The sequence below is a fragment of the Hirundo rustica genome, chromosome 13 (assembly GCF_015227805.2).
Source record: "Hirundo rustica isolate bHirRus1 chromosome 13, bHirRus1.pri.v3, whole genome shotgun sequence".
Lineage (NCBI taxonomy): Eukaryota > Metazoa > Chordata > Aves > Passeriformes > Hirundinidae > Hirundo > Hirundo rustica.
In genome coordinates this window covers 10,132,523-10,159,492 of record NC_053462.1, presented here as the reverse complement: position 1 = coordinate 10,159,492, position 26,970 = coordinate 10,132,523, and the positions used below count along the sequence as shown (strand labels likewise).

At 38.4% G+C, this 26,970-nt stretch overlaps 2 protein-coding genes and 1 long non-coding RNA gene across 3 annotated transcripts in view; 1 reads left to right on the top strand and 2 right to left on the bottom strand.

Annotated features, from left to right (window-relative positions):
* Positions 1–1,251: 1,251 nt before the first annotated feature.
* Positions 1,252–5,005, bottom strand: C13H15orf48 (chromosome 13 C15orf48 homolog). The gene is made up of 4 exons (XM_040077435.2): positions 4,874–5,005; positions 4,454–4,542; positions 3,593–3,653; positions 1,252–2,939 (listed from the first exon to the last, which is right to left on the bottom strand). The coding sequence occupies exons 1-4, from the start codon at positions 4,913–4,915 to the stop codon at positions 2,871–2,873; spliced, it is 261 nt and encodes an 86-aa protein (XP_039933369.1). The 5' UTR covers positions 4,916–5,005; the 3' UTR covers positions 1,252–2,870.
* A 2,014-nt stretch (positions 5,006–7,019) lies between these two features.
* Positions 7,020–14,140, bottom strand: AFG2B (AFG2 AAA ATPase homolog B). The gene is made up of 8 exons (XM_040077718.2): positions 12,990–14,140; positions 11,770–11,955; positions 10,986–11,150; positions 10,295–10,504; positions 9,663–9,890; positions 8,650–8,784; positions 7,891–8,016; positions 7,020–7,232 (listed from the first exon to the last, which is right to left on the bottom strand). The coding sequence occupies exons 1-8, from the start codon at positions 14,064–14,066 to the stop codon at positions 7,080–7,082; spliced, it is 2,280 nt and encodes a 759-aa protein (XP_039933652.1). The 5' UTR covers positions 14,067–14,140; the 3' UTR covers positions 7,020–7,079.
* Positions 14,141–19,383: 5,243 nt separating this feature from the next.
* LOC131378648 (uncharacterized) overlaps positions 19,384–26,970 on the top strand; it is a 31,818-nt gene continuing 24,231 nt past the window's right edge. The window contains exon 1 of the long non-coding RNA XR_009208306.1: positions 19,384–19,684. This is a non-coding gene — a long non-coding RNA (uncharacterized LOC131378648). The remainder of the gene's footprint in view (positions 19,685–26,970) is intronic.

Here is a 26,970-nt window from a genome sequence, read left to right as displayed (position 1 = left end):
TTTAACCTGAAAGCTTTTTTGGGAAGTGGCCAACAACAAATATTGGCTGGATTCAGTGAATCATTCCCATTACTCTTGTTTGTTTCCCACAGCTAGTCCTAGGGACAGCCATTCTCTGCACTAAGGCAGACAACTGCAGGATGAACCATTTCCTTCAACAGTTGCATCAGGTCCTCCTGCTCTAAGTTATTACTTTCTGCAGAAAGCCACCACTGAAATGCAGACAGTGCAGAGACACTGAAGTGCAAAGACAGTGCAGAACTAGGTAACAGCACCTCGTGGCAGAGAAATGCAGGGGGACAGAAGGAGAAATGCTGACACTGGGACTATCACATGCAAAGAAACCAAAAAACTCAGCACAGCTCTCTGATAACCACATCACCAGAAGATCTGCAGTTTTAAGGCCTTGAAGTACTACTGTAATAACAAAAAGTAGTAATTCATTGTACATTCACTGCAAAAAGCAACTTTCTATTCTTCTGTTCTTCCAGAAAGCTATTTACACGCAGACTACATAGAAAAAGTTAGAGAAGCATGACCACGAATTCTAATGGTGGATTTCTAATAATTAGAACTACTAGAACACATTTCTAATGGTTTCTATCCTATACTGGAAACTCTAACAAGCTAGTAAGCATTTTTATTAAACTCTGTAATTAATATGAAATTTGGAAGTGATATAGTTCCATGGAAATGTACTAAATAGGGTGAGCAAAGTGATTGTTAAAAAAAGCCAAAACCAACCAAAAAACCCAAACTAAAACCAAGAACAGAATGGAGTAGGAGACTAATGAGAGTGAAGGAAATGGAGATAAATAAGAAAGTTTGTTAAATTATTTCAGTAGCCTCTGAATTGTTCCTGGAATAAAAACTCATGGGTTTGCAAGACACATATCAGGGAAGTCTTACTATTTTCATAAACATCAGCTCATAAAATTCAACCAGTTGAATATTTACTGTTTGTAGGACAAGGAAATAATTTGTATTTTGCTTTATAGATTTATGTTGAGTAGTTGATTGGGGAGATACAGTAATTGCTCTTGGTGTATGCTACTTATAAGAAAAAACTCTCTATGTAGGAGACAGGTTTTTAGGGACAGTCAGAGAAGACACAAAACCCTAAGAACTTTAACAATATTCATAATCTTTTTGAACTGCCAAAAAATATTTTGATTTCTTATATTGTGTGAAAGCCCTCCCCAAAGAATCTGTATTAAAAAAGAAAAACAGAACAGCTTACAAAGCAAAATGGTTTTATTATCAGCTGTTAGGCTTCAGGACATGAGAAGAGAAGCAACAAGCTGTGACTGACAGCAGTCACACTGCTTAATGTGCTACTGGAAACATCACTGAAATGTGGCTAAATGCAAAAATTAACTAAAAATTACTTACACTTATTTTCCCAATGTTGACAGATACTTAGGTCACAAAAAAAAAGTGACTTACTGAAGAACAAACTCAGTGCATCAACTCAGAGCCTGGCACTTTGTTTTTGCTACAGTCCAGTAGAAATAAGAAAAACAGAAATATTTTAAAATATTTTCTGTTTTAAAATACTTAAAACTTGTATTTCTCAGAGCACTGTATTTTGTGGTTCTGTGCTATCCAATCTTCTCGTAATGTCATTCCTTAAAATGCAAGCTAAGGACTTATTCTGAAAGATAGGAGCTCCTCTCACTCCAAAACATAAATGCTGCTGAGTCATCCTTACTAGGTAAACAAATATTTATGCAACATTTAGAGGGTTGTTTTTTTTTTTTTTTTTCCTCAGCTGAAGAAAACATAAAGCTTCTGAAGCCAAGCTCTTTGGAATTCTGGAGACAGCTTTTCTAATGGAATTTTCTCTTTGCTGCAGCAGAATAACCTAAAGCACTTGACTATTACTCATTTAAGGGGACTTTTCCCAATTAGCAGTTGTTTCACTTTTGCTTTCTTCCTCACAGAAAGGATTATGAATTCTGAACATCCATTGTAAAAGAAACTGTGGAACAGAATGAGAAACCACTTGGAAGAAGGCACATACTGAAAATATCTACAAAAGGACTGTTTTGCCATTGGATGCATTTATTGTCTTAGGATTTTACTGGGAACCTGCCCGTTACATTCTTTCCCTGGCCAACCCATAAGAAAACACACAGAAGCTTAAAGAGGAACTGCCTCTTCATAGAATTATTCCTGATATTAATCTGTTAGTTTCTATTGGATAAAAGAGATATTCTTAACAGCATGTAGAAACCTTCAAAAATATTGTTAATTGCACAACACATTGGAACTTGCATTTGAACAACCTTGCACAGAAAGAGGAAATTACCACTGTGTAGCTTCAGATAATGCAGGTTTTCTAATTCCAGTAACTTTAAAAGAAATTAATCATGAACAATATTTAAATACAAAACAAATTACTGATTTTCATTTCCCTTCTAGCCATGCTTGACTCCTAGGTTTTGAGGTTCTAAATCTGCAGTCTCAAATACACCCCTAAATAACCTATAGGACTCCTCAGTCCTATAGAGTTTATTTTATTTAAAATGAATAAAACAGCAAAACTAATGTATTTTGAAACAAATCCTGAAATTCTACAAAAACTAAGAAGGCTTTTTCAATCCATAACTACCATCTGAATACTCAAAAAATTATATCAAATGCTTATTGAAAATGAGTATTTTTAGTCAGATTTTTGGACTATGTGGATGCTCTATGCCAGCTTCTAAAGCAACATGAAACTTCTCATCCAGAGTCCAAAAAAAAAATGTAGGCAGACCCTAAAAATGTAGCAGAAGCATTTCCGCACACTGATTTCAGTAGTCAAGTTTGTGCAGAAGTGATTCCACTAGATTCATAGGGTACCTTTTGGAGGCAACAGAAACTTCTCACTTTGTAAGCTTTTTGACCTTTTCCAGCTCTTCTATAGGTTGCCACTTCTGGTTGATTGTTACCAGCTGGAAGAAATGGAAAATATGAAAGTTACGAAAATCCCAGTGAGCATTTACTCCACTCCCAAGCCACCCCCCCCATATAAAACATCAACTTATTGGTGAAGAAGTTCTAGTGGTTTTACGTTTTTCTTTCAGAAATACACAACAGATGACGTAATAAGTTGTTGAACAAATAACTTGGATATTAATCAAGTAATAATGCCAAATAATTTTATTTTTCCTTATGCTAAGGGCTCTATTAAATGAAGATATTTTTCCTTCAGGCTGCACTACTCAAACATTCTTATTCAAGTCTGTAATTCAGGAACAAGGTAAGGGTAAACAGCACTTCTCTATACTCCAACAGTTTCCACTGTTATCAGTGGAATTGAGTAAATGGATGTTTGGGTGAGAATGGACATAGGAGAACAACCACAAGTGTGAATTTAAGATCAGACCTACAGTGTAAGAGCTGAATCTCTATCACTAGGTAATAGGGTGAAGACATAAAGTAGTGAATGAAGCATTTGCTTCCACTTTTAACTAGATATACATCAACTTTACACTTTATCACTTACAGTTTTCTCAACTCATATTTTGCTAGTTCTTACACATTACAAGAAGTGATTGTGTTGGAAATTTATGCTATTTATACATATATTATATGTACAAATTACCTTCTGAGACTTGGAAGGGTTAACATTTTCCCATGGTTCTGAACTGCCAAACTTGTGAATACTTTAAAAGAAGATAAAACAGGTATTATGCTTTAAGGTGTATCCTTGCACACATTTTCATATGAGCAGCCTATTGTCAGTGGAGCTATTCACTGAAGTAAGGAGTTCCCTAAAATACATGTTTACAGGTTTGGGCATTATATTTTAAAATCTGGATCAGAATCAATTATGGCTTGCTTTATTTGCAGCTTCCAAAGCACCAAGTAAGCCAGTACTGTTCACAAATCACTGTAAGGCAAGCAAGCTGAAAAATCAAAAATGAATAAAGACACAAAATAAGAGGACTTTTACCCTGACAGTTAAAATGCCTATTCCAATCACTTTAAAATAAATAAATAAACTGCCAAAACCTTTAAGAGTATAGGATTTGGCTCTAATTATCAGACAAACCATTGGAATACTACCTTATTTTAAGTTAATACTATCAAACTCTATTCTTTACAAGTCGGTAGCCTGGTTGCAATATGTGTGCATCTCATCTACCTATGTGATTATATGGAATTCTTGATTAGAACATTTAAAACTTCTTATACTTAGAGCAAACAAAAATCAAAATAATTAAATCCAAAGTTAGGAAATAATTTGGACTATACTAAAAATTAATTAATTTCCTATTTACAATCTGTAGGTACTTTAGTCATTACCAGTACTCCCAGCACTCTGGAATATGTGCCTGGAGCTTTCCCCCCCCCCCACCTTTTTTTTTTTGTCTGTATGTATGTGTGTGTAAAACATGATGGTCAAATACTTAGTTGAATAAAAAAAGTTAGGGTAAGCTCTAAGCACTAAGTTTTTGCTTACATCACATCGGATTTGTGGAATAGGGAATAGACACAAAAAGAGAACGCCCCAGCTGCTGCCATGGATATTATTCCGGCCAGAGGAATGAGCTGAAAGATAAAATAGAGAAAAAACCTGATCTTATGTCCCAGCTAGAGACCCAGGAGTAGGGGGAGCAAGGGTTACACAGAACTAGAGAGGGATTACCTGTTCCTGTACATTACCTTTATATTACTCTTCACACCACTTCACTTTTAATACGGGAATTTCACTTTCACCTCTATATTACACACTTCTCAACACCTCACTTTTAATACATGAACCTTACGCGGGTCCCATTTCCTCAGGAAATCAAGCGGCAACCCCGGCGTAGCCGCCCGAGCCCTCTGCATCCCTCCCCGCGGGTGGGTGCCACGGCCCCGACCCCTCAGGCAAACTTACTTCTTTTTTGCTTTTAAGCATGTGCAAGATGCCCTTGTTCATCCTGGCGGCGGCTGTGGCTGCACAGGCGGAACGCTCAGCGCCCCTCGAGTGAGGCAGGAGGGCTCCGGCTCCGGCTCCGGCCGCGCTCCCGGAGCCCCGCGGCGCTGAGGGGAGCGGCAGCGCGCCCCCTAGCGGCCGGCGCGGTGCGGGGCAGCGCGCGCAGGGAGAGCGCGGCCGGCGGCCGGAGCGGGCCGCGGCCGGAGCGGGCCGCGGCCGGAGCGGGCCGCGGCCGGAGCGGGCCGCGGCCGGAGCGGGCCGCGGCCGGAGCGGGCCGCGGCCGGAGCGGGCCGCGGCCGGAGCGGGCCGCGGCCGGAGCGGGCCGTGGCCGGGGCCCTGCCGCCCTCCTGCGCCAATCCTCCTCTCCCCGTGACTGCTGCACGCAAACCCGCCTTCCCCACTTCTCCTTTGTCTTCTCGTCTGTCCCCTTCTCCAGGCAGCTGCCCAAAGAACGGGGTATCTAGACAAACGTCCAGGCGACGACAGAGCCCGTCTCTTCGGAGCTTGGAGAGGCGCCTGTAGTGACCAAAGGAGGAGCCCAGTGTCACCATGTCCCCTGCTGAACCCAGGCCCAGGTTCTCATCACTCTCCAGTGTTCCACAGCTCCTACCACTTCCCAACAGCCCTCTCCGAGAAAAACCACCAGGGGCAGGCTGGAGGTGAGAGCAGGCAACTCCTGTACACTGGTTTCTCCCCTTCTCTCTTGCCCACTGGAAAGCAGTGAGAGGAAGGAGAGGCTGCCTTGCCTGCATTTCTGCTCCCTCCCTGCGGCAAGGAACAGACACGACAGGGCACAATCTGCTCGGCTGCTCCTTCTAGGGAGCAAGTGTGCAAATTAAACAGCAGCATCTTTGAGGCAAAGCAGGTGGCAGCATTTTACTGTAACAACTTTCTGGTCCAGCAATTCCAATGCAAACTCTCAAACACTGGAAAGCAAAACAGAGCGTTTTCATACTTTTTCTCAGCACTGCTGCTGAGAAACCTTTGTGTACTTGGGAAAGTCATGAGCACTACCTGTTTATTGCCACAAATAAAGCTACAGGATGGTCCTTTCTATAAATCAGCAATGAAAGCTACCAAGCTGTAGGGCAGTTATTTGTATCTGAACCCTTTCTTAGGTGACAATAGCTTCTTACTACTGCCTTCTGCTCTCCTCAGGCACCAGCTGCCTTGGAACTTCCTTTTGTGATCCGTCTCACTATAAACCACACTCAGTCCAGTCTCTGGTGTGCCTGTTATGAGAAAGAAATATTTTTTAATGGGCTTATAATTTCTGAACCTCGGCTAAAATAAGGAACTGTCTTTGACAGTGGTGTATTTTGTTCACAAGCATTTTCACCAGGAAATGGAAAAGATAATAAAAAAGTAATAAAAGCCTTCCTACTCTGTTAAAGTTAAAATGCACACTTACATACATGTAATACCAACTTCCTTCGAAGTGTCCATGTATTTTAGAAGGCAATATACAAAATGTGTTGACAAGGAATGGCTGGGTGGAAAAAATAATTCTGCAGAAATTGTCATTAAGCAAACTCCCTTTTCTAAAGAAGAAATTATTATAGTATGAGTTGGTTACATACTTGTTATCGGCTCACTGAATCCAAATGTTTGTACAGTAAGCAGTAACTAATTTAAAATTACTCCCAAAACCCCTGACTTCCAAATCTATGCCAAGGAGTTAAGCACTGACAACCCTGTCACTGCCATTGTATTTTGGAATCTGCTTGTAAAAAAGTAAGCCTGTAGATAAGCACATACAAAACACCTTACTTTTTATATAGAATGGGACTTCCTCCTATTTCATTTCCTGAAAGCTTTTCTATTTCTTACATATTTGCTTTCCTTTGGAGACTTCACAACATATTTTAAATTTTCTTATCATGCATTTTTGTACTTAAAAGTAGGAAATCTACAGTAACACTAGGCTATTCCACAGTGTTTTATCTAAGTATGTCAATTACTTGTTTCATCAGACATAAACCTACCCAAAGCAAACAAGATTTTATTATTCATCATTGAAATTACAGAACTTTTCACAAGTGACACTTTACTGCATTTCACACTCCCTGAAAACTACAGTAAGTACAGTATTAAAAAACAGGAAAGATGCAGACCTTTTCAAAATCTGTAATATATTTAAAAATACTTATTCCACTCCTTTTTAGATTCAAGAGGCTAGTTTTTGATTAGAGAATTTTTCATAAAATTCCAAGTCTTTTAAGTTTAAAGATGGTTTTACAGTCTTCAGTGATTTCACAAAATGTTCCTGTTTTACAGCAGTTGCTTCAAGTCCATTCTCTTGCAATGCCAACAAAGCAGCCTTTAAAAGAAAAAAAAAACAAAACCCAACTCCTTATCATGTTTTAAACTGCAAAGAATACTCTAAGTATTCTAATATATTTTACAAGGAACAAAGCATTATTTAAAGCATCTGAAAACATAATTGTATAACTTACAGTGATTTAGCAACAGATAAAGCTCCAAGTAAGGTTACCATAACTTTTTCATTCACTTTTTCTGTCCGGAGTAGACAATACATCCTTTATCATTTATGTATTTGGATTTTCTTACTAGTCTTCTGTTTTTTGTACAACTCAATCCAAATTCTAGATTTCTCTTCTCATATTTTTTTCTCTCTAGCCTTGACAGTACCTGCTAATTTCATCTTGCAGTACAAAGAATGCAATTCAGCTAGATGTGAACATGGATTAGAGCCACATGAAATAAAGGGTAGTACAGTTCTTTAACTTCTGGTAAATTATCACAGACAGACTTTATTCTTATTTGTCTCTTTTATTTAAAGAATGAACCCTTGTTCAGTTCTTCTGTTTTAATAATTTTCTTTGGATTTTCAATGCAAACTGGGAAAGAACCTGTACTAGAGATGGCTTAGTAACATCTATGAGTTAGCTCTCTTTTTTCATTCAAAGTTGTTATTCATGAGTTTATCTCACAGATGAACCAGGAATATTTCTTACCTCCTTGCACAGATTTCCAATATCAGCTCCAGAGAAGAGGTCTGTTAGGACTGCCACATCTTGTAATGACACATCAGTATCTAATGGAATTTTTTCGGTGCAGATTTTCAAAATGGAAAGTCTTCCCTGTAAATCGGTGCATATTATGCAAGAAAACAAAACCAAAAATTAATCTTCCTCCAAAGCAGCACCAAACTTGAAATTAGAGCCAGGGAAAATCCAGAAAACTACCAAAACTACCTGGTTTTGGTGGAAGAATAAAATGCCATTAATGGAGATAATGCACTTCTGCTTGTTCATATATCTAAGGTCTGTTATTCACAGTCACTCCTTGCTTCACGAAAACACAGCATTTTAGGCTGAACAGGCCTGATTTGGCATGCTTTGGATCAACGTTTTTTGGGAAGCTCAGGACAAATAGCTACACTAGCCTTAGGAACAGTACACCAAAAATATTTGAAGCAAGTTCAGACAATTTATTTTGGTATTTCCTGAATTGCAGCTTGATTTTGTAAATATATATTTTCTCTATTATCCATATGCAATACTATAACTACCTACACCAGTTGAAATGTTTTTGGTGTTTAAAATACAAATATCTTTAATTTTTTTTTTCATTGTACCTTGAATTTGGTGGCTGATCTCCAGTGAAACACCCATCACTTGTTAAGTATGTTACAGGAATGTGCCCCCTTTGTTCTTAAAGTATGCTGGCAATTAATATCTCTCCCTTTAAAGCCATGTATGGATGTGTAATACCTTCAGATCTGGAGGTGGAATATAGATCATCTTGTCCAGCCTTCCAGGACGGAGTAAAGCATCATCCAGCATATCTGGCCTATTTGTTGCAGCAACTACCATGAAATCTTTGTTCAAAGTTTCCTGAAACTCTAGCTGAGTAAGAGATCATGTAAACAAATTAGTGTCACATGGTTGAGATCGGTATTATCAAAAGATATTAGTTAACTACTAATGAGAAGAGGGAAAGAGCAAAAAGATAATGTAATTTTACATGTAGTTATTTTCCCTTCAATATTAGCATTTTATAATTCTTGAAGTAAAAAGATGCCTTGGTGCAGGGCAGATTTTACATGACAAAGAAGAAATATAGTCAGTATCTGCCGTGGCAATAAATAAAGACTTCTCATTGACTAGATTGTTATAAAGAACGTTTTATATGCAAAATTTCAGTATCCAACAATTCTGGAACTGTTTTCTTTATTACTCACCCAGAGAGTATCATCATAAGAAGAAATAAATATACAAAAAAGCTACATATTAAATGCTGTGAACAATTCACTGACAAGTGAAGGTACAAGTTTTTGTTAAAATAACTAACTGCTCATAACTGTGCTGCCTTTGTATGCATCGTGTGTGAGAAAGAACTGCAAATGAATACTTATAAAAAGTAAGCTCAGGGAGGATCTGAGTTAAAAAAAAAAAGAGTAAAAATCGCACAATCAATCTAAAAAATTACTTTAGTGTTAAGGAAAGGATTTTTGTGACAGAAGATGAACTGTACCAACTAGTAATGCTCATTAGCCTGTATGGGTATTTTGTTCAAACAAAGCCTCATTGAGGAACAGTGTATGTAATATCAATCAGCAGCTTATATACAGTATCTTCTAAAAACTAGTAATTATGACAGAGTAAAAGAGCTTCTTGCATATTTTTAAGTTGGAGGATTTTAAGTTTAAAATGTGAATGCTAACAACTAAAACAACAGGACAGCACTTCTCATTCTTCCTATACAGAAAAGGGAGCATAAATACCTTTCTTTCCTCATCACTTTGTTCCTGGCACTGAGCCTCAAGCTGTAGCTTGCCTCCTCTTCTTTCTGTAACTTTCAGCCCAACCCCATCCAATTCATTGAGGAGAACAGAAAGAACCCGCTCTGAGACACCATGGCCAGTCCTGCAGTGTGCCCGAGATCCCAGGATAGAATCAATCTCATCTAGGAATATTATTGCTGGAGTATTCGCTCTTGCTTGGCGGAAGACCTTTTCAACAAATGATAATAAAATAAAACATTAATGTCTGCATTCTATCAGGTAAGATGAAAAAAGAATCCCACTTATGTATACTCTGTATTTTACTTAAAGGCACATTTGTAATGATTCTTAAGAGTTGTTGTGGCTTACATTTACTATTGGCAAATTCTGCTTCCTATTAATATTCCTAAATGAACTCAAAACAAAAGGCTAGAAATACTTCCAAAGGTTAACACTGATATAATTTTAGGGATAGATTCTCACTTTATTTACATGTGAATCTGTAAGCCATTTCTATTTTATAATCAGATGAGAGCTCTATCATCTTTTCAGCAATAAAATTTAGGTCTAACTAGCACTTTACAAAAATCAAGCAAAAATAGACTACAAATTACACAAATTAAAAACTGTACCTGTGACAAAATCTTCTCTGAATCTCCTAGGTAAGGTGAGAACAGGTCAGCACCATTTACAGAGAAAAAGGAACAGTGACAACTCGTGGCCACAGCCTTCACCAGTGTGGTTTTGGCACACCCAGATGGCCCATAGAGAAGAATACCCTTGGGATGAGACAGGCCCATCCTGGCAAACGCTTCAGGAAATTTCATAGGCCACTCAATACTCTGTCAATACATAAAAAAGGGATGAAATTCTTAGTAACAACAACCAATAAAACTGCCAAGTACATAATTTCCTCTCCCTGATACAAACATTAATTGGAAATCAGAGAATGCTGATTTAATCTTTCTTCACATAATGTCCCCTGCTAAAATTTTCCATTTGAAACAGAACTAAAAGCAATCCTGAGAAGGTAACAGCCAAGAGCCATCCCTGGATAAATATTCAGGAACGGACAAATTATCTGACTACAAGTTAAGTATTTTTCAGCTACTAAAAACATGCCTATTTTCCCATATTACCGTGCTTGGTGGTGGTATCTTGTGACTGCAAGATTTCTAACTCAAGCATTGTAGTAACACTGTAATAATGCTTAAAATACAATTTATAATCAGGTAATTTGCCAGAGAAATTATTTTCGTAATGCAGCATACAGAATATTTTGGAGCACATATCAGAAATTAGCCAATTAATTTAATACATTACTTGTTTTAACTTTAGTTTCACATCTTCAAGACCACCAATTTGCTCCCAAGCCACAGGTTTACATTCTGTTAGTCCAACTGCACTTCGAAAAGAAGATGGTTGAATTTTTTTAAAAGCTTCTTGGAAATCTCCCATGTTAATCATGGTTTCAGTTTCAGTTGAATCCTAAAGAAAAAAAAAAACAAAAACAGACAGAGCATATTAACAACATTTTAATGCAATACTTAAATGCTGTATTAATATGCAAAGCACTTCACATTAGGCTAAATACAACTAATAAGGAAGTAAATTCCTGACCTAATGAGCTTAAACAATGCAGACACAAAAATGCAATGTAAAGTAAAATACAACCTCTTAAATAGCATTTTTTTTACACAGGAATAAACAATTTTAACAGAAATTATTGTTTCAGAGAAAACTTCTATTCCCTAAATTATAGCTCCATTAGGCAGTGACCTGCTAAATCAAGTAGCTGCCTTCAGGGTTAATGCACATCACATCCTACAATCTTACGAATAGATATAAAAAAGTTGCAAAATCCCTTTTCACTTCACTCTGAAGAATGTGCTACATTTTATCTCAGGCTATCAAATGCCACTATTAAACCACAGATGCAGTAACAGAACTAATGTGAGACTTGAAAGGACAAGCAAAAATAACATTTACATTTATAATATGCTTGGTGTAAGTCTTCAACTTGTTGAGCTTTTGAAAGAAAAGTATTAATGAGGAAAGGGTAGTACAACTGTTACTGACATTGTCCTTGACTGATTTGCAATCATACCAAAGAGCTGTGGGACACAGCCTGCATAGCAGCTTCTCTGCAGAGTGCTGTAAGGTCAGCTCCAACATACCCAGTCGTCATTTCTGCCAGCTTGGCCAAATCAACCTCTGCAGAAATGGGCATATCAGATGTAAGCAACTGCAGGATGGATCTTCTCTGTGTAACTGTTGGGGTCCCAATAATAACCTAAACCAAACAGAATAAACAAAAATTTTAAGTAGATAATTTGCCATGCTCATTTATTTTATAGACCTAGGCAAGCAATTTTGTCTCTGCTTTATACTGGCTACTGAAAATTTATGTATACTTATATCCCAACTAAGGTGTTTTACAGAAATTTACCAGCACTATACAAATGGCAAATATTTAAAATACCATTTACTTTCCAAGTGAACAGTGTTTGTACAAAGCAGTGCTCATAAGACACTATCAGATAGTGTTTATCAAGTCCCACAACACTGAAATAATAATTTCCTTACATCACAAGCCCGAAATTAGACTAATATGATAGGAAAAAATAAAATGGATAAACATTCATATATTCTTGAAAACCTGGTAAAACATCATCATAAAAATACATCTTAACACTCTGTAAATCCCTGAAAATAATGAACATTATAATTATGAAAGCATTAAAGAACTTGCTTAAACTGGTGACTAAAAGGAGCGGGTTTAGGCAGGAAAATAAACAGTTTAAGCACAAACACTGTGTGTTGCATAACTGCATGTGGTTTTCTTCTTTGGTCTACTAGGCTAACAGAAGTTTTCCAGAGCAGACCCAACCTCTGTTACTGAAACCTGAATAGAAGTTTTGACAAAACAAGTTACTAGTTCTCTGTCACAATAATAAGGAGAAATGAAATCTTCAATCACAAATCTACAATCTAGGATTTAAATGGAAAAAATCCAATCTTGTAAAGCTAAGCATCTGTAAGCAAACCAACGCCCTCAAGATCAGACCAATATCTTTATGATAAAGAAACAAAAAGACTCCCCCCATCCATTTTCAAGAATATTGAGCTCTCAGTGTTCTAAGTAAAAAAACCCAAAACAACCCAAAACCCAAGCTGCGACAACCTAAAGACAGAAACAAGTCACCTGTCCCAAACTTGTACAATCCCAGTAAGAAACACGACTAGAAGACATTAAAAACACTATTAACAGCCCCCTTCCACCTCAATAAGAAAAACTTGAGTGTGTGAGTACCGGGTTTTATTTACCTCTCTGTCAAATCTGCCAGGTCTTCTCAGGGCAGGGTCTAAGGCATCAGGCCTGTTTGTGGCGGCCACGATGACCATCTTACCCTCACTGCCCACACCATCCAGCAGCGTCAGCAACTGAGCAACAATACGATCTTCAGGAGCACTGTCTGAACGTCCTCGCTTTGGGCATAGAGAATCAATCTCATCAAAAAACAGAATGGTTGGACCCTCGTTTGACATCTCTCTGCCCTTTTCAAAAACTCTTCGCAAATTCTCTTCACCTTCTCCCGGTCTGGAACCATGGAGGGCTGGGCCACTGATGCCAAACAGATACGCACCCAGCTCTTTTGCTACTGCCTTTACCATTAGGGTTTTCCCTACACCTGGCGGCCCAATTAATAGCACTCCATTGGGGACAGAAAGACCCAGCTTCTTGAAAGTTTTGGGAAAGCGGAAAGGCAGATCAATAATTTCTTTCAAAGACTTCCCCACATCATCCAGTCCTGCAACTGAAGCTTTTGCAGTGTCTTCTGACAGATGTCTGTACCATTCTAAAGTGATCACCTCCTTAATTTTTATGCTTGTTTGGGGAGTTATCAATCCAGCTCCCTCCTTCAAAGGAGATGCAGACAGTATTTCAATATACACCACGGGATTTTCGGGACTTGGGGGAACAGTAACAACATAGCGAGGCGCAACATACACGTTTCTTAGCAGTTCTCTGATCGTCTCCTGCAACACCGCTCTGGGAGTCGACTTTTTCAGCGCGGCGCTCCTGAGGACCACTCTGGCGGTGGCTGCTCGCAGCGGTCCGTACGGCAGCAGCTGCAGCCGGCCCACGCTCAGCGAGAGGCCGCGCAGGTCCCGCGCCGTCAGCCCCGCGGTGCTGCAGGCGAGGTCGGCCTGCAGGTACCCGTCCGCTAGGTCGTGCCGGGGCCACGCCGTGCACACGCAGCAGCCGCCGGGCACTGAGATCCTCAGCGGGGCGCCGATCCTGGCTCCCAGGAAGGAGAGCGCGGCAGGTCCCAATCGGCACCGCTGGGTGCCCTCATCTCCCGGGTCCAGCGGGAGCAGCTTTAAGACCGCCGCCTCCATCGCTGCCTCCGCCAGGGAGGGCAGCAATCCCCTGCTCTGCGCGGGCCCGTCGGCTCCTTACTCACCGCGCCTCGCCCTCCCGCGGGGCTCCCGCTCCGCCGCCGCCCGGCGCGCCGCGGCCGCCCGGCACCGCCGACCCGCGGCGGGACAGGACGGGCCGGGGCGGCGCCGCGCGCGCGCTGACGGGCGGCCCCGCGCATGCGCCACAGCGGAGCACGCGCGCTGCGCCCCGCCTCAGCCCTCACAGCGTCACGGGCTGAATTCGGTAGGAACTGAGCTCCGAGATCATCGAATACAGCCTGTGTCCTAACTCCGTCCCGTCACTCTGACCGTGACATTCAGTGCCACGCCCAGTCTCTCCTAAACACAGCCAAGGACAGTGATTCTTGGGTTCATTCAGCGTCTAATCGCCCTTCCTGTGAAGAATTTTTTCCCTAATGTTCAACCTAAACCTCCCCTGGTGCAGCTTGGGACTGTGGCCTCTGGTCCTGTCTGGGAGAAGAGGTCAAGCCCCACCTGGCTTCAGCCTCCTTTCAGGGAGTTGTAGAGAGCACTAAGGTCCTGCCTGAGCCTCTTTTCCTCCAGGCTGAGCTCTCTGTGCTCCCTCAGCCATTCCTCACAGGACTTGTGCTCCAGGCCCTTCACCGTCTTCGCTGGCATTCTGTGGACCTGCTCCAGTCCCTCAACGCCCTTCCTGAACTGAGGGGCCCAGAACTGGCCACAGTACTCGATACCCACCACCTCCCTCATGCCCTGCCTCAGCCACTGCCCTGAGCCTTCCCTTTTGGGAAGGTTGTCAAAGCAATGCCTGTGAGGTGAGTGCTGCATCCTGGAGACTTCTTATACCCTCCTCCCACAGACTAAATGCACTGACCCCCTTTCTAGTATTCATCTGGCTTGTTCTCCACAGAGCTGGTCATGACAGGGCTTGTTTGTCACCTTCATTTCTTTGCCTTCTTTTTGTTTCCTCAGCACCACCCGCTTATTCAGTGCTTCTTAAACATATTCCCAAATGTTGGGCTTCCCCATTCCTGTGCCCCTGCCAGTGCTTCCCTCTGCTCCTTTGCCACCAGCAGGCAGAGCTGAATCAGCTGTGGGTGCTGGTTAAAAAAAGATGTCGGGGGCCACACCATTGGCATGAGAAGCTGCTGATGCAAGTACTTAAGGCACAGAATTCATTCAACATTTGGTAAAACTGTTGCAGTATGGGTGCTCTGACAAACGTTTGGTCAGCATTTAAGAAAAGTTTTGGTCCTCCACCTTCTTAGACGGTGTCGTGAATTGTGCAGTACTTTTATAAAAACTTTCCAGGAGGTCTGTCAGCGTTGTGGGCTACAAGATAAAATTTAGTATGTGAATAGTTTAATTCTTGAAAGTAGCTCCGTTTTAAACAAAGTCACACGTGCTGAATACACACAGACTTTTAGACATATAATAATCGAGATTTCAAATGCTCAGTGCTAGTCAGACGCAGTTAAATTCACAGAAAACCCAGACAAGGTGATTTACAGCACAACTACAATCTGTCCTACATTGTATTCTGAAGGCCTCAGAGGGGGCAGTGTAAGAAAACCTTTGTGATGGTCTCCTGGTTAATCATATTCCTTACTGAACCATGGCTGTACACAAAATATTTCAGTAAGCCATATGAATAAAAGCAGGCAGTGTTAAGAGAACCAGTTCATAATAATTCTAAATGCTGAATAGGAACTCACAAGAACTTTGTAAGGCTGTGCAGTGTGAAAACCAGCAAGCCTTCTCTTTAAGCCTAATTATGTGCAAAAGGGCCTGTAATATATTTCCTTTCAATTCATGACCAAATTTTCTCATTTCAGTGTTTATTTTCTATTCCTCTACTCCTGGATATCTAGTTAATCTTTCTTTTCATAGCACAGTTCTGTACTGCACACATATGCAAATGTTTATATGGAGTATGCTTATATGGAATATGTAGACTTACCAGGTATTTGGTGGAGGACATACTAATGTCTGTCCAGAGAATGTACACACAAAAGATTATAAGGAGCTTTCATTCCAAGAAGGTGAATGTATTTTCAAGCCAGTGTCTTATAAACATATTCTCTTGTTTTATTTCTTTCCATCAAAGGTTCTCATAAACATGACTGCCCTCAAGTACATACTCGATTAAACAAAAAACATACTCTGTTTAAAATGGTAGATTTGTGTTTCAGAGTTTAAAACTGTAAGTGGTAGACCCTCTGCTTGGTTTTAGAAAATTTTGTTTAGGAAAGAAAAGTATGGAAAATTGAATATTTGCAATGAGCTCTGCAGTTTATATTCGTATATAGTGGTTCCATCTAACAGACTTACTGTAACAGCTGGAAATTCTGATTTTTTATGAGAAGGAAAACACCTGCAAATCTAATCTTAAGTAAAAAAGTATCAAAAGTTGGTGTCTGATATAAAAAAAACTCTGTTATTGTTGCTTGATGAGCACATTTCGGTAAATTTTAACTTAAACTTCTTTAAGTTTTTACTGTATTTTATTGCTGTAATGCTGATTATTTTACTTTAAGACACTGAGAGTTCAGTTCTTTTTAGTATAGTGAAGTGAAGCCCCCAAGAATCTAGTATGTCCTATTGAAAGAGCATAGGATTGGCTTTTTTTGAACAAATTGTGGCATCACATATATATTATTTATATATTTCCTTAGAAAACTTTGCTGGGTGACACTGCTCTCATTTCAAATGCAGACTTTTTAGTAGCCATGCTCCTGAATAATTTACAGACCCCAACATTTACAAAGTGGCAAAAAATATTCCACCAAGAATCTAGTTTAAATTGACAAAAACCTGAAAGTAATGTTTTAAACAGTATTCTCACCATTCACTAGATGGCAGCTGATCTTCAAGAATGGCTGTGTTTCTCCTTCAGCTCTGATAATTTGGAGGGAGTAGTCACCAGTTCTTGGAGAAATCAAATATTGTCCAGCATTGTCTTTGCTCCATTTCTCATATGAAACTGAAAAACCAGGACAGTGAGTGTTCAGATAATTTTCAGCTTCATTACTTTTTCTTGTTGGGCTTGTTGCTCTCTATTTCTGGGGAAGAATGTTCCTTTTTTTTTTTTTTTTTTTTCATATTTAGTAAGCCAGAATGACTTCTTTTAAAGGATAACATACAATTATTAAAGGTTCTAAAAAAGAGAACAATATTTCATTTTTTTTGTTGTTGTGGGGTTTTTTTTGTTTTGTTTGTTTGTTTTTTTCCTTCTTCTTAATATATCTGTTGGGTTTTGGTGGAGTAATGTTCAAAATTCCCAATTATTATAACTCACAAAATAAAATAATTGTATCTTGTTACAATAATTCCTTGCATAGAAAGTAAATAAAATATTAAGCTGATTCTTCTTTTAGTAGGTTTTACCCTATCTATTACTAGAATGGAAATTTTCATATTAAATTGACAAGTTAACTCTGTTTTTTAACATAGCCTTTTTCATGGTAGATGGATTTGAAGATGTGGTCTGATTGTTTATTAATCAAATAAGGATAGTTCAAAGTGAGTAGCTGGCATGTATTTGCTTTAGGACAGGATTTTAGTATTTGTGGAGGTTCTTTCACTAAGTATAAATGCTGTATTACACTTAGGCCAGATATTGCACATTTCAAACACCAGACTTTATTATAACAAAACCTCATAAATAAATAGTAAAGACATGCTTAGAAAAGGAGTGGAAAGAGCTTTTGTATGTCTGCATGTCTTTCTGGGAGGGCCACCCTCACTGTGTTTACTTAATTTTCTAGTGAACATCCAGTCTTGTATCTTTACATGGAAAAAGTCCCCATTGCAGTTAGGAATTTCAGATGGGCAAGGCCCAGGGGATGGGTTAGGCCCAAGCCTTAAAGTGTGAAAAATCTCTGCCTGCTGACAGAATTTTTGGGAAATTACTGCACTGTGGGTGGACACCATTGATGGTGTCATTGCCATCATGGCAGATACATCAGGAAAAATGTGTGCTTGCATCTGCAGCCTTCCAGTGGAAAGTCACTTGTCTTAAGTTGCCAAGGAAAGGATTTTATGCTAAGACTCTGCATTTCTTTGGGAGTCCCAACTGCACATTCCCTTCTCTTGAAACTTTGGGGTGAAAGCTTTTCAAAAGAAAATTCTCCCTTCTTTTCAAAAGAATGGAGAATGGACAGCTGCAGATAATTTAACAGGATACGTTTTTCAATTTGCCAATATTTGTCTTTAGCACCTTTTGATTACTGGTTAAGGATGCTTAGTTATTTGTTTCAGCAAAATATATAATCCAGTGATTCACTGAATCTTCTTTTGGAATAGTGAGATCCTTCTGCGGTGTTCATTATAGGAATGAGAGTAGATTGGTTGAGAATAAAACCTGAGGGACATAGCAGCAAAAATGGCATCTTAAATTCAGTATACAGCTATGAGAACAAAGGGGAACAAAGGAAAGAGCAATCAAAGGGAAGGATCACTTTTATAGCATCAGGATAGATGATTCCATGGAAATGTCAGCTCAGTGCTTGATGTGCGAAAAGCAAACCAATTGTTAGCCTTAATTTAAAAAGGAACCAAGAATATAATATTGCTTTCTTCAGAACAGCTACTATCACTTCCTCACACAGTCACAGAGTATTCATGTTAGACTATCGCTTAGACTGATTTTTAGAGCAGGAATGTATATGTCATTGAATCTTAACTTGAAAATTCCAGCAAGATCAGGTAATTTACAATTTTTATTGATAGGAGTTAATAAAAGACATTGATCTGCAAACAAATATTTTAATATAGAGGTAGCACAAAGACTAAATACTAAATCAGTGATAATTAGAATAACTAAGAATAAGATGTATGTGAAACAGATGTATTTCCTTGGCCAGCATCACCTGCACTCAGGTTATTTTTTTTTTCAGGTACTTGTTTTGCTCACTCCACTTGGCTTTGGCTCCTAATAATTGTTTTTTATGGTTAGGTTCAATGCCCTTATTTAAAAGTATTTTTGTGAAATTTGAAATCCCTTTTCTTTGGAGCTGTAAAATTAGGTAAATGCATTAACAATTAATCCATTTGTGTTATCATGGGAAGCAATCAGCTTTTAGGAAGGGAGCTCGGTGCTTAATTATGTTAGAAAGCCTTTGGTGCACTTGGTTTTGCTTCCTTTTGTTTCGCTGTTGTTGTTCCCAAGCCCTCTCAGGACTCAGAGAGCACCATGGGCCTTAATTACCCTGACCGCATTTACCTGGGTTCCCCACCCACACCTCTGCCCATAAGCCCCAAGCTCTATTAAAGCTCGGGCTTGGGCCTTTGTTCTGGGATGGTTTGAGTTGTAGGTCTGTGTATTCACAGCTCTCTCTGGAGTTCCTGACTTGTGTATGGACCTGCTCTTATTGGTACAGGTTTGCCTGATGGCCTGGACCCTTGGGCATTGTTCTTAGGCCTGTAATGTCTGGGCTGAGGTTGTGCCTTGCCGTCCTTCTTATCAAATTTGGTTGGTGGTTTCTGACTTCTTCAAGAGATGCTGCTCCTTGTTGTTCTCCAGATCTGTTTTGTAGCATTGCTGAGATGTCTGTAGTATGGAGCTAGTAGAGTAGTTGATAGTATGTAGCAATATGTACATTAGGACTGTGCTTTAGGTATGTGCCCTTCCTTGTTTGGGAACTGTTTCCTTGTAAGGTTTTATGTTTTACTTGCGTTCTCTCCACTGTCAGTTGGTGTGGGTTTCTGAATCTATTGGCGTTTTTGTGTAGTTACCCCATGCTGTCATCTCCTGTAATTTATTGTTGTGGAGGCCTGTTTGCATACCTTTATTCAAAGCTTAATTATCTAGTGGAATGTTGAATATTTTATTCCACTTTAAAAATAAGGGAACAAATACATTCTTAAAAATACTTATGATTAAATGTTATTATTAGTATTTTTGGGGAGATCTTGAAACTTGTGTTTTCTCCCTAGAGAAGAGTCCTCACAAAGCATGTTAATACTTGTTATAGTAATTCTTTAGTCTATTATTTATGCTTTTATAGTAAAATAAGTACAAGAAACAAAGCATTAATATAGTATTTCTTCACTGGGAATGGATTTTGTTATGTAAGGGTCATAGTTAGGAGTTGCATCTAGATCATAATTTTGATTAAACTGGATGGGACTATTCTTTACCTGTTAGCTAATTCTCTTTCTGTGGAGAAGTATATGAGCACCTCCAATTTTCTGAGACATCGGAGGTCTTGGTATTATGTGAGAAATACTGATTAAGTTGGTAAAATCTGACTGCACCTTAGCACTAGTAATTTCATACAGATATTCCCCCATGCAGTGGTAAGTCTTGAATTCTGTTAGCTAAACTGTTGTGTTTTCAACTAAGTGCAATATATTTGGGGTTTTTTTTGGCTATAAAAAATGTCTTTCAGGCATCAGAGGCACTACAGTATTTATAGAAGTCATCTGTGCTCTTTGAGAGGAGCAAATAACAAAGTAGAAAGGGACTAAGACGGGGGGAAAAAAAAAAAAGTCAAGGACCTTAGAAATATGTTCCATGAGGGTACTATGAAGTAGGAAAGACATTATGAAGGGAAAAGCAGGCAGTCCTAGAACAGAAACCTGCAGTTTGTCTGTCCTTACAGTGATGTGTGTATCCCTTATGGAAATGTGAAGTGATTCTACAGATACTTTGGAGCTGTTATATATCAGCATAATGGTGTGCCTCATCCGTATTTATGCACATCTCTTATGCTTTAGCTGGAGAGGTATTTCTGAAACTTTGAAGAAACAATCAATCCAACTGTTGCTAAGAGGAATTCTCTTTGAGGAGTATAATAATTTTAGTCTCTGCCTTTGGGAGGGGTTCTATGTCTTCAGCATTCCTCTTTCCTAAAACAAATATCTTGGAACATAGTCATGCTGAAATATTGACATGTCTTCCCTTGTCATCACCCCTTAATTAGATTAATTATTCTAAACTCATACGAATTTTCACTTCAGTGTCTGTGTTTTTGCATTTCTGTTTTCAAGCTGCCTTGACTCATCTATTAAGGTTTTTAAATATTTGAGGCTACTGGAATGAGTTGCCCTTTGTACTTCCCACTGCAGTCTTTGATGACTGATCTTACTGGTGTGAGACTTTTATGGCTTAACAAAGGGAATAGGAATGATTTCTACATTTCCAGAAGAGTTCCATACCTCAGAAAGCATTACAATGCAAAATTTGCACAGCATGAGATCTCTTGTAACATACTGACTTTTGGATGCCAGTGGTTTAAGTAATTGTCACCCAAATGCTGTCATGAACAAAAATGGAAGAAAACCATAGCAAGAATTTTCCGTGATCGACTTCCTTAGCTTTGGACTGTAGAAGCTGGAAGGTGTTTATTTTTTTTCTAGTGAGAGATTGAAGATTCACACAGAAATAATGACCAAGTCATATTTCTAGGTGTGACATAAAATTCCTTGGACTAGGCCTGAATGGAAAAGGGTTCGATTATTTTTCATGCTGTTCCATCTTTAATGTCATTTTCCCATTTCTTCTTTTTCAAAGGATATCAGGAATGCCAGTTCCTCAGTACTTGGGCTATGCTGCTTAAAATTACTTCCCTTTTACTTTGGCTAGTGTTGTGGAAATTCAGTTGATTAGCTACCAAAGAAATGGAAACAAATCTTTAGGTTTGTAAATCAAAGTTGTCAGTGGATATAGAAAATATATTTACAGCATTTGGAATAACATGAATTCTGTGTGTTTTTCTGGCCTTCAAGAGGGCAAAGCTGAACCTGGAGAAAGATGTCAAGATCAAATGGGCTGCATGAATAACTTGGAGGCATTGAGGATTATAAGGCATGAAATTTGCAGTTACTTTGAATTTGCATCAGTGCTCAGGTGTTACCAAGGGCCATCCTTGTTCTTTTGTAAGAACTGTAGCAATGTATTTGAAAAATTGCAGTTAGGATTTCTTTTTCCTAATAAGGGACTATTCTTTTCCTTCAGTTTTTCCTGATGGAAGAATTACCAACTCATTCTGTTTATAATGAGATCAACTTAGTGCTGGGATGCAGATGTCGTAATTAGACTTTGATCTTAACTCAAGTAGCTTTTTTCATTTGAGTAACTAAGCAACGTTCTTCTGATGGTGTCTGTTTGGGGATCTTTCCTTGTGCTTTAGAGGGAGCTGGCTGGCTAAAACTGTGCAAAAGATGATTTGATTCAGATACTTATGTTGCTGTTTTAAAATTTCAATCTAACTACGTATTCAGATAGGCATGGAGTTAGCAGAACTGAAAAAGGGGTGAAAGCTAGAAGTATTTGCAACAAATACCTTATCTGCAAAGGTTTATACCTTTTTAGCTGTGTAATGAATAGTCCCATTGAAGTATTGAGTCAGAAGCTTAAGAATGCTCTTCCAAATTCATGCTACATGGATCATTGACAGTGAAAACTTGTACTGCTTGTGCAAACAGAAATAGACTGATTTTTGTATTTCAACCTATCAAGACAACAACGTGACCATAGGCAGAGTTTGTTACATCACCCAAACTGATGGGAGAGCTTGAAAAGCACCATGAACATCAGTAGCCTGAAGGAAATGTTGTTTTTCCAGAATCTTTTTCCAAAGGAGGTTCTTGTCAAGTATAACTTCATTGTAATTGAAAATGATGATTAAAATTTGTGAAAGATTAAAGTGAATAACGAAAAAATAATAAAGCTGCTTATCAAATTGAATCTTGTTAATGGTAAACAGCTGTTTGTTATTGTGGTGAATGTAGGTCTGTGAAATAATTAACCTGTTGAATTTGGTGGGGTTGCATCCAGTCACAGCAGATTGAATTACAACTTCAAATGTCTTTGTATTGGATGATTAGCAGAGTGTGAATGTTTTCCTTTCTAAAATGCAGTTGGATAAAATTTAGTTCTTTTTTCATAAAAGTGTAGCTTGAAAAGTGGGTCTATTGAAATTGTCAATGTATCAATTAAAACATCTTTGCTATCTTTCTTCAGTAAAATGGATTCTTTAGTTAGGAAATTCTTGTTGGTCGGCAATTCCAAGAAAAAAAAATTATACAATATCTCAATTATTCTCTAAGGAAACTTTCAACTTATTTCCCATTTTGGGAGTTCTACAAAATCAGAACTTCTGAAATAAATTAGAAATTATCTTTCACATTAATCACATTTTAGAGACTAGAGCGGTTGTCTGGTGAAGCAAGATGTTATAATTACGTATAGCTGAGTACACTGTTAGTGATTTTTAGTGCAGATGTCCAGGAAGTATCCTTAAAGAGTGTTAAGTCATGTGAATTGTGACTAGGGAATTAAACTCATGAGACACATGATGTTTTCTCCCATAGATCTACAAGCCTGAAAGTGACTACTGATTAAATATATCTAAAGATGAATTCTTTCTGAAGACTCATTCTTTTCCTCTGAATGTTCTATGTAGATCTGCTTCTTGAACAAACGCTTTCATAAACCTAAAGAGTCTATTTTGGTTTTTCCAGTCTGTTCTGAAATTAAACATGTCAGTAGAAACACTTTTCCTCAAGTTATGCAGTATGTTTTACTCACATTGCTTTGTTTGCTTTTATTGACTTTATTTTCTCAGCCTTTCTTCAAAGCTGCTAGAGGCTGTGCTATTTTTAAGATCGTCATTTTCACTTAAAGCTAGAGATTAGGCTGCATCTCTCCGAAGCTCTAAATTCACTTAATTGAAACCCAAAGCTACATAAGCCATAGTTGTTTCCTGCAAGCTTAATGAAAACGAGAGGTTCAGTAATAGCTCACTTGTAGATTAGAGCCAGCCATTGGCTGTATTACCTTTATGACCACTAGCAAGAGGTTGAGTTAAAGTCCAAATTTGTAGACTTCTGTTTGCTCCATTGCATGTAGACAGTTTTTTTTCTTAGAAGTAGCACAATAGGGGATCCGTTATCTTCCAGGGAATTAATTTGAAAAATCCCACTAAGTATTTTGGGAGTTGGATGGAGCTCTGACAGCCAATTTAGGAAAAGCTGTACTTCACACAGAAGAGAATGTAACTGTTAAAAGCATATTTGTGTGGAGCTTGTGGTGTTCTGCTGTGGAAGAACGTGTATAAAAATGACTGTATACATTTGTTCCTCGAATAAGTCTCTGCTGATCAAATTATTTTTCGCTTTAAGAATGTACTTTTAATTATTTACCTTGCTAAAAACTCTGTTCTAGTCTGAGATTTGAAAGCTAGAACTCTTCTAGCTTGTGAAGTCACTAGTAATCACAATTTTCCTTTTCAATTTCTGTGAATGTGTTTGCTTCCTTTGGTTTATATTTTTTATCTGAAATATTGCCTTTGCCTTCACAGAAGGAAATAATTTTGAAAAAAGTGCAGACAGGGAGATTGAAGTGATTAAAATATTTTTCATGTACTTGTTTAAAGAGGAGCTGAGGACCTGCTCAATCATGTGACATCTCTCTACTAGAATGACACTGAATATAGGAGCAGGGGGTAAGTAGCTTGTTGGTACAAAGCTATTGCAAAACTGCCGACCCAGATATATGCCCATGTTTTTATTGCACCCAGGTTTGACAAAGTGAGTGGATTAATAGTCTCCCAGCTTCAGATTCTCATTGAATACCTGTAAGGGCATGTAAAAAAAAAAAAAAATTACAGTAGGCTGAAATTAGAGGATAATGCATAGTAGAATCATAAGATAAATCAAATGTATGTGCTAAAAGGAAATTGAAAGTATGAGACAGCTAAAAATAAAATTTTAAAATTGGAATTTATTGCTGTTGTTGCAGTTAATCTAAAGTTATCTTGTCAAAAAGTTATAATGAATATCAATGATTCATAAAGTGCCTTTTTGCATGGGCAAGGGAACCTGTGCAGTTTATGTCGCCTTTGCAATTCTTTCAACGTATGTGCCTTCCCTGTACCTGCCTTGCAGTGACATCTGCTGGGAAAAGCAGGAAGCCCTTATTGTAATTACAACAGTTTGGAAAGAAAGTTAATGTGAAATAAAATGTAAGTATAATTTTTCCAAGCATGTGTATATTTCCCCTATGCAGCAATCTGGTATCATGAAGAGATGTAAGTAATATGAAGCATTCTAATACTAAATTTTAAATGAAACTCAAATCAGTTACACTGCTGTTTTTTTCCTATCTACAGCCATATATATTTGTTGACATATTAAGGAATAATTATAAAATATCCATAAAACGAATCTTACTACCTAAAATATTTTAATTGCTATACTGATGTATGTCTCAAAGAAATGCCTGCCTCCCCCAAATTTACAGTTGATATAACCCAATTTTTTTCTGAAATATATTTTGATATTTTTTAATGAACTAATTTTGGTCTGTTTCATATCTGTGTAGCTTAGCACAGTGCTTTAAACAAAAATCTTCCACGCTCAGGGATAACTGGGCATTCAAAGGTAGTTTATAGATACTGAATATTGACTGAGCCTTTCTGGTATGTGGTGGTACTTGTGCCCAGTTAACACCAAAAATACTTGAGAAGTAGGGAAAAATCTAAGTGATATAGAGGAGAAACTGTCCCTTTTATTTTTTAGGAGACTTTCAGAAGTGAAAAATGCCATGTTTGGTCATCAGGCAGTGTATTGAGATGGAAACAAGAATTTGAATGGTCCCTGTCCTCAAGTAACCTGATGAAATTATGGTGGTCTTTTAAATAGTGGAAATGGGTGGGTACTTTAAAGGGGGAAGTGCTGCAGATGATAGCTATGAGTGCTATGAGGTAACTTTATGAAAATACTTTGAACGTGCCTGCTTTTATCTGCTGATGTTGGAGCTCTGCGGACATTTTTCCATCTGATGAAAGAGATCAGTAGCACAACCATGAATGATACCCCAGAACTGCAGGTTTGGATTATTCAGCAGCTCAGGGCAGACATGTTTGTTGCGTGATTTATCCCCATTAGAGCTTCACTTGAACTGCCTGAAGGTTACATGTGGCTCAAGAACCACAAATTGGCCATGTCTACATTACGTGATCATAATGGAGTTTTCTGGACTTTATATAAACAGATAGCTCTAACTTGCTCCAATTTTTAAAAATACTTGATATTTTTAACAACTGAGATTGATTTCCCCCCATGTTTTCTCTTAAATGCCTCTGAAAACCAATAAAATACATAACAAAACCCAGCAAGATGTAAGAAAAAATCAAGCACTTAAGTTATTGGGGGAAGAAAAGTCTTCTGTCCATTCTTCCCTGTTTATAGGGAATTTGTGGCTTCTTTTCAGTGTGGGCTAATCTGTTGTGTCCATGGTGAGAGACAAAGTAATTGCTCCTGGCAGCAAGACAGGTAGTTAGAAGTTGTGGTCTCAAAGGTGTAGTGTGAACAAAAGCAAGTGAGTTTTAATCTTAGACAAAATATGTAACAGTATCAGGTTTGCTGTGGCAGAGTAGAGCCCTGTAGAGTGCATGAAATGAAAGCCAGAAACAGTTCTCAGTGCTGCTACACACAGGTGGTGTAGATGCTCATGAATTTCATGAGAAGCCACCTAGTCTCCAAAGCCACAACTTCTTTTACAAAGTTTATTGTTCATTTGAGGAGTTCGGCTCCCATAGCTACATTAACAGAGCTTTACACTAACAGTGCCTGCTTAATAAAATTATGTTGGCTTGGAACATTTAATTTGACAGGAAACTCAAACAAGCTCCCTTTGTTACAGCTGCAGTGGGTTCAGTTATTAGTGTACTGATCTTGCGTTAGGTAGCTTACCATCATAGAGTTTAATATCTCTAGCATAATTATTTCAGTGCAAAACTTAAATATTGAATTTATAATGTAGTCTTAGGACATTTCAATGTATGTGCTGGGGTGTCCTGGATAGGTGAAACAGCAGCATTTTTCTTGTTCAGGAGTCAGAAAAAATGCACACATGGAAAAATACTGAAGTAGGTTCTGTCTCTAGCTATGAAGA

What these genes read in the sequence shown, in the direction of transcription:
- C13H15orf48 (XM_040077435.2), bottom strand. Translation starts at nt 4,915, where the DNA reads ATGAACAAGGGCATCTTGCACATGCTTAAAAGCAAAAAAGAA. An exon ending in TTCCACAAATCCGATGTGAT is followed by an intron (nt 3,654 to 4,453) that starts GTAAGCAAAAAC and finishes CTTCTTTTAAAG; the next exon opens with TATTCACAAGTTTGGCAGTT. An exon ending in ACCCTTCCAAGTCTCAGAAG is followed by an intron (nt 2,940 to 3,592) that starts GTAATTTGTACA and finishes CATTTCTTCCAG; the next exon opens with CTGGTAACAATCAACCAGAA.
- AFG2B (XM_040077718.2), bottom strand. Translation starts at nt 14,066, where the DNA reads ATGGAGGCGGCGGTCTTAAAGCTGCTCCCGCTGGACCCGGGAGATGAG. An exon ending in TGAAACTAAAGTTAAAACAA is followed by an intron (nt 10,505 to 10,985) that starts GTAATGTATTAA and finishes ATGTATTGACAG; the next exon opens with AGTATTGAGTGGCCTATGAA. An exon ending in CAGAGAAGATTTTGTCACAG is followed by an intron (nt 9,891 to 10,294) that starts GTACAGTTTTTA and finishes TTTGTTGAAAAG; the next exon opens with GTCTTCCGCCAAGCAAGAGC.